This window comes from Morone saxatilis, unplaced genomic scaffold (assembly GCF_004916995.1).
Source record: "Morone saxatilis isolate NCDOM2014 unplaced genomic scaffold, NCSU_SB_2.0 Contig7, whole genome shotgun sequence".
In the NCBI taxonomy this organism is placed as follows: Eukaryota; Metazoa; Chordata; class Actinopteri; family Moronidae; genus Morone; species Morone saxatilis.
The window spans coordinates 19,079,347-19,095,418 of record NW_023340246.1 but is presented as its reverse complement, the minus strand read 5'-3'; the positions used below and the strand labels follow the sequence as shown (position 1 = coordinate 19,095,418).

General features: G+C 40.3%; 3 protein-coding genes across 3 annotated transcripts; 2 read left to right on the top strand and 1 right to left on the bottom strand.

Annotated features, from left to right (window-relative positions):
* Positions 1–1,126: 1,126 nt before the first annotated feature.
* On the bottom strand, positions 1,127–7,427 carry tatdn3 (TatD DNase domain containing 3). Its single transcript, XM_035678862.1, has 10 exons — positions 7,238–7,427; positions 7,046–7,078; positions 6,650–6,723; positions 5,932–6,016; positions 4,763–4,825; positions 3,151–3,260; positions 2,826–2,881; positions 2,629–2,741; positions 1,861–1,941; positions 1,127–1,751 (listed from the first exon to the last, which is right to left on the bottom strand). Exons 1-10 carry the CDS (start codon positions 7,292–7,294, stop codon positions 1,617–1,619), a joined length of 807 nt encoding a protein of 268 aa, XP_035534755.1. The 5' UTR covers positions 7,295–7,427; the 3' UTR covers positions 1,127–1,616.
* Positions 7,428–7,462: 35 nt separating this feature from the next.
* nsl1 (NSL1 component of MIS12 kinetochore complex) lies at positions 7,463–11,691 on the top strand. The gene is made up of 6 exons (XM_035678863.1): positions 7,463–7,696; positions 8,716–8,788; positions 8,901–9,034; positions 9,567–9,621; positions 10,067–10,134; positions 10,228–11,691. Exons 1-6 carry the CDS (start codon positions 7,517–7,519, stop codon positions 10,474–10,476), a joined length of 759 nt encoding a protein of 252 aa, XP_035534756.1. The 5' UTR covers positions 7,463–7,516; the 3' UTR covers positions 10,477–11,691.
* A 374-nt stretch (positions 11,692–12,065) lies between these two features.
* On the top strand, positions 12,066–14,886 carry batf3 (basic leucine zipper transcription factor, ATF-like 3). Its single transcript, XM_035678978.1, has 4 exons — positions 12,066–12,253; positions 12,900–13,004; positions 13,875–13,919; positions 14,230–14,886. Exons 1-4 carry the CDS (start codon positions 12,179–12,181, stop codon positions 14,374–14,376), a joined length of 372 nt encoding a protein of 123 aa, XP_035534871.1. The 5' UTR covers positions 12,066–12,178; the 3' UTR covers positions 14,377–14,886.
* Positions 14,887–16,072: the final 1,186 nt, after the last annotated feature.

Below are 16,072 nucleotides of genomic sequence, written 5' to 3'. Positions count from 1 at the left end.
TTCTGGCTACATCTGGTCTAAAGTCTGTATATTAAAAAGTAATCATAATATTTGCGGGGTTATTTTTTACTGAAAAGCAAATGGGAACAATAAGCAGAACTGACATATCTAACAAAAAAAGGGGGGAAATGTCTATTTTATTTGAATAATTTAAGACTTTTGAAAAGAGAGACACAGACTCTGTTTTCAAACTCTGGATAGAGTAACTCACCCTTTCACAACATAAAACATCTTTGGTGCGCTTCAGGTTTCCCGTTGCCCTGGAAACGCCAGCATCACAAACAGGCCACACTTTGGATAATTTATAACAGGAAAAAATGACACATCAAAACATTCACAGCAAACACACAATGTCCGGGTGTGACGAGCGGGCTCTCCTGGAGCTCAACCTGCGGAGGGAGACGTGGTGTCAGGTGGAGACCAACCCCCGGCAGTCCTGGGAGAGGACCGAGAGGAGACATTACCGGAGTCACCTGCGGACCAGCCCGGTCCTCCTCACGGCTCTGACCGCCGGACCGCAGCGCAGGGCGGCGGCCTGCAGCGAGCGGCCGCCCCCCGCCAGGCTTCCGGAGAGAAGGCACTTCGAAGAGAACCGTAAGAGCTGTAGACCCAATGTTCACAGCATGTGTGTGCTTTATTGCAACGTGTATCAGTCTCTGCAGTAGCTTCCATAATTAACACCTGTAACAACTCCTGAGGGCCTTCCCTGTGAAACAATCCCCTAATTATGGGATGTTTCATCCCTGGGATAAGAGAGAAATGTTTGTGAAAGTGAGTTTTTACTGTATGTGTGATATATAAATGAGTAGGCCCCTCATTCTGGAGGCTAACTCAGTGGTTTTCAAACTGGGGTTTGGGGACCAATAGAGGCCCTTGAATGGGTTATGGGGGGAGGGGCAGAAAAAGGAGAGAAAAAAAAACATACCAATCACTGCAAATCAGTTCACTTTCCCTACAAATAACCAGCAAAACTGTACGATACTTAAAAATGTTCAACAACAAAACACCTTTTGTCTGTAATACGTCTTTTCTTCTCTTCCAGATAAATCACACCTGGTGTAGGCGGCTGCGGCCTGACGAGAGCCCACAAGATAATACGACAAATACACACGGGACCTGAACACACTTCAACTTTCAGGATTTTATTTCCATTAACAGAGAACAGAATACATCCTAATACGATATCCTACAGACATTATGTCATCTGTGAACATAAACTCATGAACTCAATCCAACACTGGTCATCAAACACGAGTTACATGAGTACTGCAAGAGTTGATGTTTGGCTTGAAGATTTGTTTGTGTTTGTTTCCACTTGTGTGTATTATTTAACGTTTGTCAGCCCTAGCTGTACATGGAGCTAACTGTTAACATAGACATACTACATGTAGTCTGTCATACTATCATTACCAACATTGTACATTATGTGCTAAAAAGGTTTATTTGCATGCAAAAGTTAGTATTAAGCTCAGAACACAGCTGAGCCTAACAAAGCACAGCCTACAGCGATGAAGTGTAGAGCTGAGCCTGACAGGCAGACTGTGACGTAAGTGTCATGTGGCGCCACCCTCAGGCCAAACCCTGCATTTCAGAAAGTTGTGCGCCGTATGTGAGCGTTAGCGTCTGTTAGCCTTGGGGAAAAGCCTGTAAGCATTTTGCACGGCGACGAGCTGAACCGTTTGTGGTGACAGACCTTTGAGGTTAGCGATGTACCGGCAGGACAGAGCGATGTTACTGGGCTCATTCCTCACCTGAGAGACAGGAAGAGACAGGAAGAGATTAAAAAAAACACATCTGCAGAGGAGAGCCAGCTGTGTTACAGTCTCTGAACATGATTCACTTCGATCATTTGAAACTTACCTGCTTGTCGAGCCCCAGTGCAGGAGAGTCAGTTTCAAGACAGATGTGTTCCAGTGGGATCTGCTGGATCAGCTTGTCTCTCTGTATGGCAGTATTAGAATTAACTTTGTCACTTTTATCCTCATTATATGGACTGACACAACGCAATCACTCTTCATCTTCCACTACAGGTTGACAGAGGAATACTGGTGTATTGTGTCCCAGTGTCTTTACACTCTTTACTCCGCAATAAAAACTTACGCTAACAAAAACATTAAATGTGAATTATTTCTAATAGCATGTAAAAGGCAATACTCATTACTCATAATCCAATAATAGCACTATAACTAAGACTATAACTTATGACGTTATATTTTCCTGCTACCATTCACACAATGCAATAATATGTTGTCGCCTACACAACTGTTACTAAATAGTGTGTATTCTATAGGTTTTTACCCATTGTGCATCACATGTCAGTGTGTGTTTTATGACTGCAGATGGGCCAAAGTTCAGTTAAGTTTTATGGATTTAGCAAAAATCCTCACGCAACAGGTGATTGTTCAGATGATGTATGCACTTGGGCACACACACACTTGGGGCTTATCCTAACTATATAATCATAAATGTTATAAGGTACACTTCAGCATAAAATGTATCGAAGTGCTGATGATGTACCTCGTGGACCATGAGGCTCAAAAATGCCTACTTTATGGCTTGTAAAATATATCATCTGTACATCTGTGTTTTTTCAAAAATGGCCATGAGGAGTGTCACTTTCACGCCTACCTGTTGGTTCCTGCAGACAGCAGGTGGAAATGAGAAGAAGTAACCAGCCTTCACACCTTCCAGAGCGACCGACGGCTTCCCCGCAAAGTTATGAAGCAGAGCTCGACTGATACCTGACCGAAAATCAGAAAGTTGTAACATCCAAAATGTTTTGCAGACATGTAAATGTACATGACAAAATGGGGTCAGACACGCACCTTGTTCTCTCATGGTTTCTATGGTAACCTTAGCAGCTGATCGTGAGTGTACGTTCCTGTGCAGAAAAACAGGAAGTAAAAAAAGGTCATCATCACCGCAGTCACTTATTTATTTCACATTCAGAGAGAATTAGTAAAAAACATGGGTACATTCTTGTGTATTTTTTACTTTATTGTACTTTATTTATTTGTTATTATTACAGTGATTTTCCTGCAGCCTGTCAGTCATGCATGCATCATGGACGATGAGCACTTGCATAATCACTTTACTGCCATGAAAAAAAAGTTTGCTGAGTAGTGGCAGCACATTTTCTATTGTGCTCACACAGGGAGGTCCAGCTCCTTGGCGACATTTAGCTGTTTAATGAAGACATTCATCTGGTCATCTCTGTCCTGGTGAGTGGGAGCACACCATGGTGTGAAGTCCAAACCAATCTGAGGACAAAAGTAGATAACAATATTACTCATTATATCCCAGGATCCATTAGCGTACTGTCAGAGGCTCATGGGAGCTGTAGCTGACCCTGTGATAACGGGTCAAGGCTAATGGCCACACCCTAGAGTCTAGGTTTCTGCCTCTTAAAAGTAAGTGTTATAAAGGTGTACATTCTAGACCTGCTCTACATGAAAAGTGTCCTGAGATAACTTGTGCTTTGGCACTATACAAATAAAATAGAATTGAATTGAAAATTGGCTATCAAAATTATTTACCTATAATAAAATGATGAGATGTTCAAATGTTCAGTCCAGCACAGCAAATGACGAAAAACACGTTTCGTCCATGTTTCATTAACTGTAAGAAAAGTCTTTTTGCGTGTTTTCACAAAGCTGTGCCCATGTACAATAAAATAATGTAAATCAGGTACCTTAATTACCTTAGTTAATTACTTAAGTGTCATTGCTCTCTCTTGCCTTCTCATTTCATGTGTCTTCCTGTTAATCACTTACCTTGAACTATTAATAAGAACAAAAAAGGACCAAAAAAATCATCAGTTTTGTTAATGTAGCCCATAATCTCAAATTTGACTGAAATCCAAGTCTCAAATCTACCGCTCAATTTCAGATTAAATAAACTTGCAGGAACGTTTGTGGGTGAAATGAATGTGAGGAAAGGGCTTATAGACTAAATAAACTACAATGTGTTCAGTGCAGCAGAGGGCGGACCCGACTGTGCTTCTAACCTGATCCATAAAAATAACACTCATGGAAACAGGAGTGTGGGATTGTTGACTTAGCCCTGTGATGCCTGAAATCTGCTCTGACAAACACACACACATTCCTCACCAGGCTCTGCAGCATTAGAGACAACAGAATGAACGGCATGTGTGTGTTTAAGTGCATGAGATGGAGTGTGACTGATGGAAAGAAGGAAGATTAGGAGGCCGGTTAGGAGTTTTAACTAGTTTAATCTGCTTTTCTTCAGCAGAAGTCACATTAAAGTTAGGATTTGTTAACTGGGGGGCAGCCACATGTGTGTACTCACGAGCATAGGTTTGTGGTTGTATGTAGCTTTCAGAAAACCATTGTTAATAGTGACACCAATGGCTATTAAGTGAACTGCAGTCAGCATCCTGTTCATCGGATAGTATTGTGCTAGCAATAAGGTTAGCAAGCAAACAAGCCAAGGTTAGCCCGTCAGCTGCAACCCAGCAACACTGACTTGTCAGCAGCTGTCAAAGTATCCTGCAAATGGCAAGTCAGTCACCTAATAGATAATGTGTGTAAAATGGCCTTATATCTAAATCTTTGTAAGTTTTTTTAGAAGCCTCTGAATGGCTGTTTGAGGGTTAACACTTAGTTTGAGGGCTAAGATGAGGAGAAGGTTTAAGTTTAAGTGACAGTGAGGGGGTAGGGGGTGTATTATGTCAGTATTGGTCCATCAAGTATAGAAGTACAAACTTGAGTGTGTGGTGTGTGTGTGTGTGCAAGCAGTGTACCTCTCCAATAGCGACGAGGCGTCCTCTGTGTTTGTAGAACTGTGGCAGGGCAGCATCCAGGTCCTGTGGAAAACACGTCTCCATTAACAGTTGCAAAATAGATTTAGTTTAATTTTAACACCAAGATATATTTAGACATTTTATCCTACAGCAGCTATTAAACCATTGACACATGACTGGCTGCCGTATGCTGAAAGTATGTGAATAATAAGCAGGTTGTTTGGATTTTCTTCATATTTTTCTCTTTCTCTCACAAGAGGACCTTCTTTGAAGAAAAATAGTGAGTAGCATAGTGAGTGTATAGGGCAGCACAATTAATTGAAACAAAATATCAAAATTACAACATGTCCAAATGACAGAAGCTGCAATTTTTTTTATGAAGGTAAAATAGGTGACAAAACCAGTATATTAAGTGAATAATACTGTAATATTTGGATATTTGCAGATTAACAATGGATCCATATCTTTCAGTGAAATGAAAATCTTTGAAAAAAAGATAAGTCCCACTAATAGTGACATCATCATAAATATCTGTCAAGATAATCGCAATATGATTTTTTTCCCCCATACTGTGCAGCCGTATATAACAGTATTATCACCAGAGTTAATCCCAGCTCAGCTGACCTGCTTCAACAAGGTATCAAACAATTGGAAATGATTCAATTTCTGCTGCCAAATGTTGTCCGAATGGTTTATTCAGCAGATAAGATAAAACCTGAAACTCTGAAGATTTACATGTTTCTTCACAACTTAACGTGAACCTCAGAGAAGCTGATCAACGTGGCATCAGATTTCCATCAGTGTCTTTAACGTGAGAGGTGTAATTAAAAAGAACAGACATGATTTCACTTATGATTTTTGCTTTGTCTTTATGGGGAACGTCTCCCTCTTTCTTCAACTTCAAACCACAATGAACCTGTTGCAATATTTACACTATTGTATAAGATACTGTTGTACTTTCAATAAGAGCTTAATAGAAAAAATAAATACACCTTCATCTCCCCCTAAGGCCTCAGAAACACACCCCCTCTCCCTCTGCCTTACACTCTGAAGCACTGGGACAGCTGGGACACCACTGAGCAGACAGGATACAGTTTCTCTCCTCATATTTTCACAATCAATAAAGAAAAATAATCAAAAGACGGAGGAGGCGGAGACTGTTTTGCTACCTGAGGCTTCACACTGCGCTGCCCGGGGCCCCCGCCGCCCTGCAGCGGATGTATGCCGAGGCATGGAGCCACCAGATGTGGATAACTGTGAGAAAAGAATTCAACAGTAACACCCTGAATAATAAACACAATGCTATCCAGCTGAGAGCAGACGTATGGATAATGTAAACATTCTTATTCTTTACATTGTGAAACTGCACGTACATTTACACAAGCTCTGCACTCACTGTCGGTGCAGTTTGGAGGTTCTGGCACTGTGTAGTTTTGACTACGTAGATCTGACAGGTGCAGAACATATGGTTAGCTTTCCAGAATTAAGAAGAATATCTGTAGCTTAAATTACCAAGATGTAATAATTCATTAATTCATTAATTTGCATCACTTCCCCCTGGTTTTATTTCATTGTAGTTTTATAACTTCCCCTTCACTATTATCAAAACAAAATAAGTCTTTTTTCATGCATTTAATGAACCAGTCCTTTTATAGGAAACTACTACAAAATATAAGTTTATGATACAGACGTCTATGTATAGAAGAGGTCGGCCAATAAACTGGTTTCGGCTGATATTAGCAGACCGATTAATCAACTATGGGCTTTTTTCTGCACCAAACTATTGTTATTCTATCAGCCTTTAAATAAAATCCCCTATTATTCAACCTCTAATGTACAGTACAGTATGGCCTACGACTGATTACATAACACTGAAGACACACAGACCGTTCCTGCAGCTGGAGAACTCTGGCAAACTCTCCGACTTCCTCTGTAACAGCAACCAGAGTCTCTACCCCGGCCTACACACACACACACACAGTGACACACATGAATGAATGGCTCTTCTCCCCTTCTCCTTCAGAGATCAATAAGGTCAGCCTGGCTTCATATTCATCACGACACCATCATGATATTAATATCTTGTTACAGAACACCATATTGCCGAGTCCTACAATAAAGTTTACAGTCTGTAAAGTATAAGATATCGAAAGGCATCAGCAGCTCCCAATTCCCTGTAACAGTGTCTGTCAAACGGCTCTGATGAAGTTACTGACCATTGTTTTCAACAGATATATATGTATATATATATATATCTATATATACTGATATACTATAACTGACCTCTGTGGTCCTCTGGATCACATCCTCCAGATCCTGCAAAGCAAAAAAAAGAAGTTTATTCATTTGTTTGCACAGTGATAAGACAGAGAATAGACATAAACAAGAACTAACAACTTAATAAAGCTGTGGTTAACTGTAAAAGATAACAGTGAGTGTATGTTTACATGTTGTGTTGTTGTGTTCAGTGCCTACCTCTTCAAACTCACGGGCTGACATATGACAGTGACAGTCAACAAAGCCATATTCCATTGAAAATCTAAATAATACGAGCTAAGAGCAAAAACAATCATAAAAAACTGCGATATTACATTTCAAGTGTGTCCTTTGAAACATACCTAACAGCCGGACGGAACACTTGTGCGACGCTAAAAGTATCGTTCCGGGGTGGGGTAGCTTTAGCAGACGGACGAGGAAGTTACAAATTAAATTCCGGTTCGCGTCAAAAACTTGTAAACAAAGTTGGCGGTAAAGATGGAGAGTGAACCTTCACCAAGTGATGCCTCAAACCAGGAGTACAGAGTGCAAATAGCGTCGAAGAAACAAGTAATGGAGCAGATAAATAAATACAAAGACGTTCTGAAGACGGCTCTCGACGGACAGCCGGAGGTGGCAGAAGAGACGAAGCGAGTTTTAGTGCAGGAGCTGCTGGCGGTGGGTCTGACTGTTTATTCACACCTTAATGTTCATAATGGACTTAATACTAATTCAATTAAGATAATTCAGGCGTCAGCAGACTGCTCCTGTCCGGTATGAACAGGCCGCTGAGCGTTGTTTTAAGTCTTCGTCTGTCTGTGGCTGTGAGGATCTTAAACCAAATCCCATTCATAAAAACTCGTGTTTAATGTTTGCGCTGCTGTCAGGGTTTTTACACAAAAGCAAAACACGATTCAGTGCCATTTTAACATATTTTTAGTTGGTTTGGTCATTTCGGCAGCACTTTCTTTAAAAAAAACCTTTATATAAACTTTATATAAACTTTTGAATGTTTTCTACTTCTATGTTTTCTAAGAGTTTTCTATTCTTGTTCGGTGGTGAACTCATTTTTTTTTTTTTAGAAAATAAAAACGAGAAATGATACTCCTACATATACTCCAGCATTAGGTTTTACAGATACAGATAATGGTCCATATAGAGTATCGATTAGATAAGAGATACCTGACAACAGTGATGTAACAATGTGAGTTAAACTCTGTTTCCACAGAGCTCTGACACTAATCACTGATTCGGTTCCCTCAGTTTTGGAAACCACAAGCTGGATTTCCTTGTTCACATCTAATGGAGGGAAGCTTGTGGCATCTGAGGACAAAATAAACAGAATAAGCTTCCTCTGCCACTGATAACTTTCTCTCAGTTGTGAGAATCTGCTGCTTTTGTCTTGATAGTAAACCGAACATCTTCTATCTGAGTTTTTTAAACTCTCGACCAAACAACACCCTGAATGACAGCTTAAGAAAGTACAGAGAATTGTTATTTTCTTTTACTATCTTCTGACATTTTATAGACCAAAAGATAAATCAGAATGAAGAATGAGATAAGTAATACAAAATTTAAAAATGTGATCTAAGATACAGTTTATAATGTGCAGCATGGACACTTTGACTGATGTGAACTGTTGATAGCTTGTGTGTATATATAGCTGTATTGTTCGCTGATGATTTGTGTCTGCACAGAACTTTGAGGCGGCTGTTCAGGACAACGTGTTGGTGAATGGACAGCCTTGGCAGGAGGCGCCTGATGTTGAAGGTGACGCTCTATAAAATACGGGTTACATTAAATTCTTAATCATTCAAAAAGCTGTCCATTCAGTAACCTACAGTTTGTGTTTCTGCTCTCCCTCCACCACTAACGCACTCAGCGGTGGATGAGGCTGTGGACCTGGAAAGCCTGCTGGATGACACCATTGTTGAGACCACCAGGAGGCGCCGTTCCTACCCGAGACAGATCCTGCCACATGTGGTCCACTCCCTCAAAGCTGAACGTAAACTCATGGTGGGTGTCACATATAAGTCGCTTTGTCTTCTTTCAGCTGAGATAAATGTGCAGTAGGGAGTGTGGACGGTGTTGAGACGCACTGACAGCTCAGTTTCAGGAAGAAACAGAAAATTAAAAAGAAAACAGAGATCCATAATTTCACAGATTGATTTTCATTCTGATAAATGACATTTACATATTTTGTGAGTTAATATTTAGATTAAATGTAAAATAAACTTGTGCATTTCTGAAAGAATCAACTTTTTGAAATTCTGATTTAGTATCAAGGTAGTTTTAGTCCCTTTAACTTACAAAACACAAGATATAAATGAAAGAATAAACGATAAATCATAAAATAAACACTTTGTTATGGTGGCGTGTGGGGAATGACATAATGTTTATTCACATTACCTATAAATATATTTGATTAAAACAGGTTTAAATTAAAACAACATCAACAATTAAAGCAGACACACATCCAGCACATGCAGCTACAGAGCTGATGTGTCTGGTGTCCACTTTTCTGACACCTGCTGTGTTTGTTTTTCAGGGGCTGTATGAGCACGCAGTCAAACCTCAAGAGGTGGCCAAAGATCCTGATCAAGGTTGTTGCCTCTAATCACTTATATACACACACACAGTTTTCATTTGAGTGAACTATGGTGTTCTGTCCAGATGCTTGAGGATGAAAACATTTATAAAACACCTTTATACTTCTTCAGCACCAATTACAAATCTTGTCATATTTGTGTTAGTAATACATCTCTCTGGTTTAAAGCAATATTTATTTTACTCCTGTGGGTACATATATATATTTGGACAGTACATAGTGGACTTTTTTTCCTCTATCATACACAGGAAGAACTACTTCTCTTTAAGATGGACATTTGAAAGTTTCACCCCCTCTAAACTGAAACACCGACATGCAACAGTGCTTTTTGTTCACCTTCTGAGTTTCAGTACATTATGGAGCTGAGAATGTGAATAGAAATGTAGAAACTGGTTATTGATACAACATGAAGTGATACAACTGTGTCTGTGTTTCATCAGAGAGCATCATGAACGATTTGTCAGCAGCAGCTCCTGGGATGGTGAAACAGGCCATCCAGGTCATAAAGGTAACAAACACACTCGAACACACCAACAGGTTTTTTATTTTATAGATAAATCTATACAGTAGAAGCTTTATTGACACTTTTTTCCTTCTGTAGTCAATCAACAGTTTGCAGAAACAAGCTGAAGGCCTCTGCGAGATCCTCAACATGAAACCAAGCCACGCCACTCTGGAGATCCACAGAGAAGTGTTTGGTTTTAACGGCCAATCAGACGTTCCCCTGCCTCCTGTGAGCGGAGCTTCGAGGAACAGGCAGCCAATAAAGAGAACCGTAGAGGAAGCAGCAGCCGCAGACTGCTATGTGCCTCTCAGTAAGAAACCTGTGGCGGAGGTCAAGCCACAGTGACACTTCTGCTGCCGTTCAGAACAACGAAGATGGTGTGATGTCAGGAACTAATATGTGTTTTTCTGCGCAGTTTTGTTTTTGAACTCTTTTTAAGAATAGAAAGCAGTGGTTAAAATGATATGACTCAGGATGTTTATTCATTTTAAACATACTGAATAAATAATATTAATGGTGAGACATCCCATACACCCAGAGAACTGTTGTTCCCCCTGCATTCCTACGACTGGATCGCTTTATGGCACAAAACCACAAGGTGGCGCTGGCAAATGCTGCAAGAGCGTTCTAGTTTCTGCTAAAAAAAACAACCCCAAGTATGTTGATCGAACTTCAAAAAGATGTTTCAGGGACAGAAAGAAACTGGGTTATACCTGAGAGTGGTTCTCCTAACGTCTCAGTGTCTCTGCAGAGCATGGGAGATTGTCAGCGAGGGGAGATTGTAGTTAATCAATCACGGATAGCACCAGTCTGTCAGACGCATTTAAAAAAAAAAAAAGCCCAAAAAATGCTACAGCACACTTGGGACAGCCATGGTATTAACCATATTAACATTGACAAACCATATTAATCTTGTCTGGTCAAGAAGTCTTGAAACTATGACGTCATTTTAAAGGTGCTGTAAGTGAAAACTGCTATTGTCCAACTTCCTGTCTGTTCTTGCAGTTAGCAGTCCCCTCTCTGCCCCCTCCCTGGAGTTCTCTCTCCTGATTGGATAAAGGATCCAACGGGATAGCAGAAATGTTGTTCTCTGTTCACTGCAGGAGGAGGGGTGGGAGACTGGGAGTCACTGACTGAACACTGTATTTTGGTGATGGCTGTTGGAATGTGAAGAAGATTTGAAGATTTGAATGAAGCATTTTGAAACCATCCGCATTTGTGATTTAAATTAAGTAATTGTTTTTATGACTAAACTGAATCAGATGAAATCCTAAAACGGACCTTTAACTCCAGTTCTTGTTGTTCCTGTTTATTTTGTATAAGAATACATTTCTAGAGACTTTGTTCCCCCTGCCTGAAATGAACTGTCCTTCTTAAAAAGATCTAAATATATCTTGTTGCCGTATATTTGTCATTGTTGGTGTAAAGACACTTACTGGTATTATTTTTTATTTTATTTCATTTGTACACTCTTATCCATCCTGTACCTGTTTGAAAGGATAAGGCTGGCATTATTCTGTATTTTTCTTATTGTAAATTTCATAAAATAACCAAAACCAACAATGTCTTAGTCCATCTCTCAATTCTTTCCGACCTGTCTGCCCCTCTCAGCTCCAAGCCCATTGGTTCCTACTGAAGATGTTAGTCCAACAAAAGGACATAGTGCATTTGTTGGGGACTATTTTCAGCAGTGGATTAATACACGTTTGGTGCTCTAGTGAGTATTTACAGCAGCAGGATGTGGCATAAAGGAACATGTCACACATTGTGGGTCAATGTTTTGTCAAACCCTCTGTCAGTCCATAAATGCTCGTGGCCCCTGGGTCATATGACTTATGTGAACTGCCCTCGCTGCTTCTTCTAAAACAGCAGCGAAATTGAAAAGTGAAAAGAAAGCTGAAGTGAAACTGCAGTCGGTTTTCTGCCTGGTTTGTTTTAACTTCACAGAACTCGGTGCCCCGTCCACAAATAACACTTTTTGTTTACTGACGGAGCTGGTGTGCAGGATATTCTCCTGTTTCTCTCATTTTAATGCACCTCTTAAAAAATGTCAGACTGTGATTCTTCCTGCCAATCCTATGAGAAGAATAGCAAGAATAACCACCTCTGTGAAGGAAGTGAGGTAAGATCCCACTAACATGCTGTGTTATTGTCTTATCTTATCGTCACAGGGAAATTGTTTTTATTCTGGTGCAACCTTGCTCACTATCCCAACAGCAGGTCAAAGGTCAAGGTCATGCTAGTAAACGAGGGTTTGAACCAACATCTGGTTAAAGGATGATCCATTACATTAGTAAAAGTGCTATTGCTGGAAAATACAAGTACAAGGGTACAACTACAGTGGAGGAACTACAGTGGAGGTACAACAGTGGAAAATCCTAGAGGAAACAATGAAACCAGTTTAAAAGACCTTTTTAATTTTCTATATTGTAAGTTCACTATTGCTGATATTACTTTATTAAAGAAAAGGTATTGTCCAATTACTCAATCAATTGTTGGAATAATCTATAGAATACTCGATTACTAATTTAATTGACAGCATCAGTCCTAGTTGCAATGACGCATACAAAACTTATTCAAAAATATATTGTTGGAATAAAGTACAAAAGTAGGACTTGTCGATTGAATGAGTAGACGATTAAGAATTTAATTGTTTATCATATATAGTACGTGTATGGGTGGGTGTGTTTTTCAGTATTTGTGGGGTCACAAAGCTGGAGCCCACAAAGAGAGATTTGTTTTTGTGGATGTGTGTGTTTGTGTCTCAGGGTTCAGAGGATGGAGGCAGGAAGCTGAAGAGGAGAGAGAAGAACAGAGTTGCAGCCCAGAAGAGCCGGAAGAGACAAACACAGAGAGCTGACCTTCTGCATGAGGTGTGTGCGTGCATCGTCTTGTACTTCCACCTTTGGATGGACCATTGCAGCCCTTATCTTTTTTCTGTTCCTCAAATGGCTGTTTGAGGTCTAAAACTTGGTTTTTGGGTTAAAGTTAGAATTCCGTTTTGGTTAAAAGAGTCCCCCAGTTTACGGAAGCATATTGCATTCACTTGAGAAAACAATGTTTGCCCTGTCTTTCTGTTTCCAGCAGGATCTCAATGCACAGGGCTGGCTCCCAAATCCCATAACCAGTCCCTTGCACTGGCTCTCAAACCCTGAGACAGCCTCCAGCAAGCCTATGCATGTCTTTCTGCCTTCTAGCTGTATACAGTGAGAACAGGCACTGGACTGTGGGCACGGACCCCACCTCCTTCCCTCCCGGGGGGGGCTTAGAGGGCTGAGAGCTCTGCCTGGGCCCACTGGAACACGCTGGAGGCTGGTTAAGAGATTTGGGTTAGGGAGCTGAAAACCGGCCCTGGGCATGGAGAGCCTGCTGAAGGTTTCTCCTTAATTCAGAAAAATAATGCTCAAGTGAATGCAATATGCTTTTTAGTATTACACTTCAACACTATCAATACTAGAGGCAAAGGTATCTTGATATTAGGTTCTAATTGTTAGTCAAACTAAGACTCAACTGCAATAACAGATAACCCAGAGGATATTATTAAGGGTTTTCTCAAACTTTTGCAGAAGACATTATGCAACTGTTTTCACTGTTGCCATGACTAATAATCAAATTTTGTTGTGTTAAATTCAGGAATTCCCCATCAAACTTGACCCTCTAAAGCCTTCATTCATTCATAATTTCTGCCTCTTCCTGTTCTCCTCTTCCATCTCCTCTTCCCTCTTTCCTCTTTCCTCTCCCAGGCCTGTGAGCTGTTGGAGCAGAGGAACAGAAACCTGAAAAGAGAGGTACATACAACACGCACTATACAAAATGCATTAATCTTGGATATCATTCATCCCTGTTGGGATTAGATCATGTTCTTGCTCTCTGTGTTCTTCTGCCGTCACCACTGACCACTGCACTATTGTACACTTTATTAGCACAGTAAAGATACACCATACATTTTTATTAACAATTATGAACTCTTTAATTCAAAGCGTCATAGGAGTGCGTTAAATCAACATTTGATTGAGGATTGAGGATTTAAATGAGGAATCCGATGCACAGAATAATTACAGTAATTAAGTCAATCTCTGCTTTTTGATTCGTCTTTAGGTGGATTCTCTGTCCGAAGAGCAGCGCCTGCTGACCGACGCACTCAGGGCCCATGAGCCCTATTGTCCCATCATGCACTGCTCCTTTGCCTCCTCCTCATCCTCAGCCAGCATGCAGCCTGACACCATGGCAGCCCGCTCAGTCTGAAGCAAGTAATAATGTTTCTGAGCACAGTGACCAGAGTAACTTGTTATTTAAAGCTACTGCTATGTAATGCACCAGTAAAACCCCTGGAGGGCGCTGTTCACCATGATCAGAGATAAAGTGGTGATTAAACAGGCTGCGGTGCTGCTGAACACTTGTAATCACAGTGAACAGTGTCCTCTGGTGGTTAAACCTTTTACAGCCCAGCTCATGTCCATAATGTAAATACAGTCATAGATTTATATCACACTGTAGCCTACATTTCCTCCTCTACCTTCTGATACAAAAGGCTCGATTCCCCTTTCATTCTTTAATTCTTGATTTGCAGAATGAATTCTTCCATTAGCTCATTTGTTCTTTGCTATATGAGTGCATGGCGTTGACTGTAGTCACAACTGCGACAAAGCACCAAATACATATTTTCCAAAAAATAAAAATTTGTGTGATTCGTTAATGTGAGAGGGAAACTCCTGCACAATTTGTTCATTGAAACCTAATGAAAATAAGACATTAAATCACTTCATACTAATTTCCTAATAAAGTCCCTCTCCACTGAAATATGTTTTCCTTTGTGTTTGAGCTTCACTGTGCAGAATGATGTATGTGCAGAGTTACTAGAAGGATGTGTTCACATTCATCTGCTGAAAGTTTCTTTGTGTTCATTGAAAATCTGATTTTAAAGGACCAGCGTGTAGGATTTAGTGGCATCTAGTGGTAAAGTTGCAGACTGCAATTAACTAGAACATTTCTCAAGTCTGTATTTGATGACCTGGGGATGAGAACGGGATGTGAAGAGTGGCAGAGAAACTATGGTGGCGGAAAAAAGGCCCCATCTACAGCCAGTGTTTGGTCTGTTCTGGGCTACTGTAGAAACAGGGTGGTTCAGCATGGCGGGCTCTGATGGTGACCCGCAGCATGTGTGGATAAAAATGTCTCATCCTAATGTAACAAAAACACGATTCCTATATTCAGATGATTATACAATAATGAACATACCTATGAGTATTATATTCCATTTCTGCCAATAGATCTTCCTAAATGTTACACACTGGCCTTTTAAGGGGCACGGCCTATGAGCATGATTTGTGACATTGTAAATAGTTTGGAAGTTAATCCTGGTCCAGTATGCAACTTAACTTAACTTACTTAAGTGTGATGTAGAAATCTGAAGCAACTATTGCACACACATTGAGAATGGACTTTACAGTGAAGTATGAGACATCTTGTGTCCGGCAGGAAAACTACATGAACAAAATTTGCATATTCATAAATTCTGGAATGTTTAATGAGGTAGAGAGGAGTAGATACCTTGGGGATTTTAATATGTAAATTTGTATAAACACTGATCAGCCATAACATTATGCTGATAGGTCCAGTGATGCAATATATTGGCACTGCTGAGGCTACCATACCTTCCATAGAAATTACACAGAATTTACTTCACAATTCAGCAGAAGTGTCTGTGTACGGATACACCGCTCAGCCATAACATTATGAGCAATAACTAGTGAAGTGAATAACACTGATTATCTAGTTACCCAGGGTGGGCCCCCAGGTCCGCTCTTTAGACGATAGATACGGATACGACACCGATAGATAGATAGATACGATAGATAAGATAGATAGGATACGATAGAGTCACAGAATAGATAGATCACCGATAGATGAACTTAGATAGAGTATATACCGATACGATTCC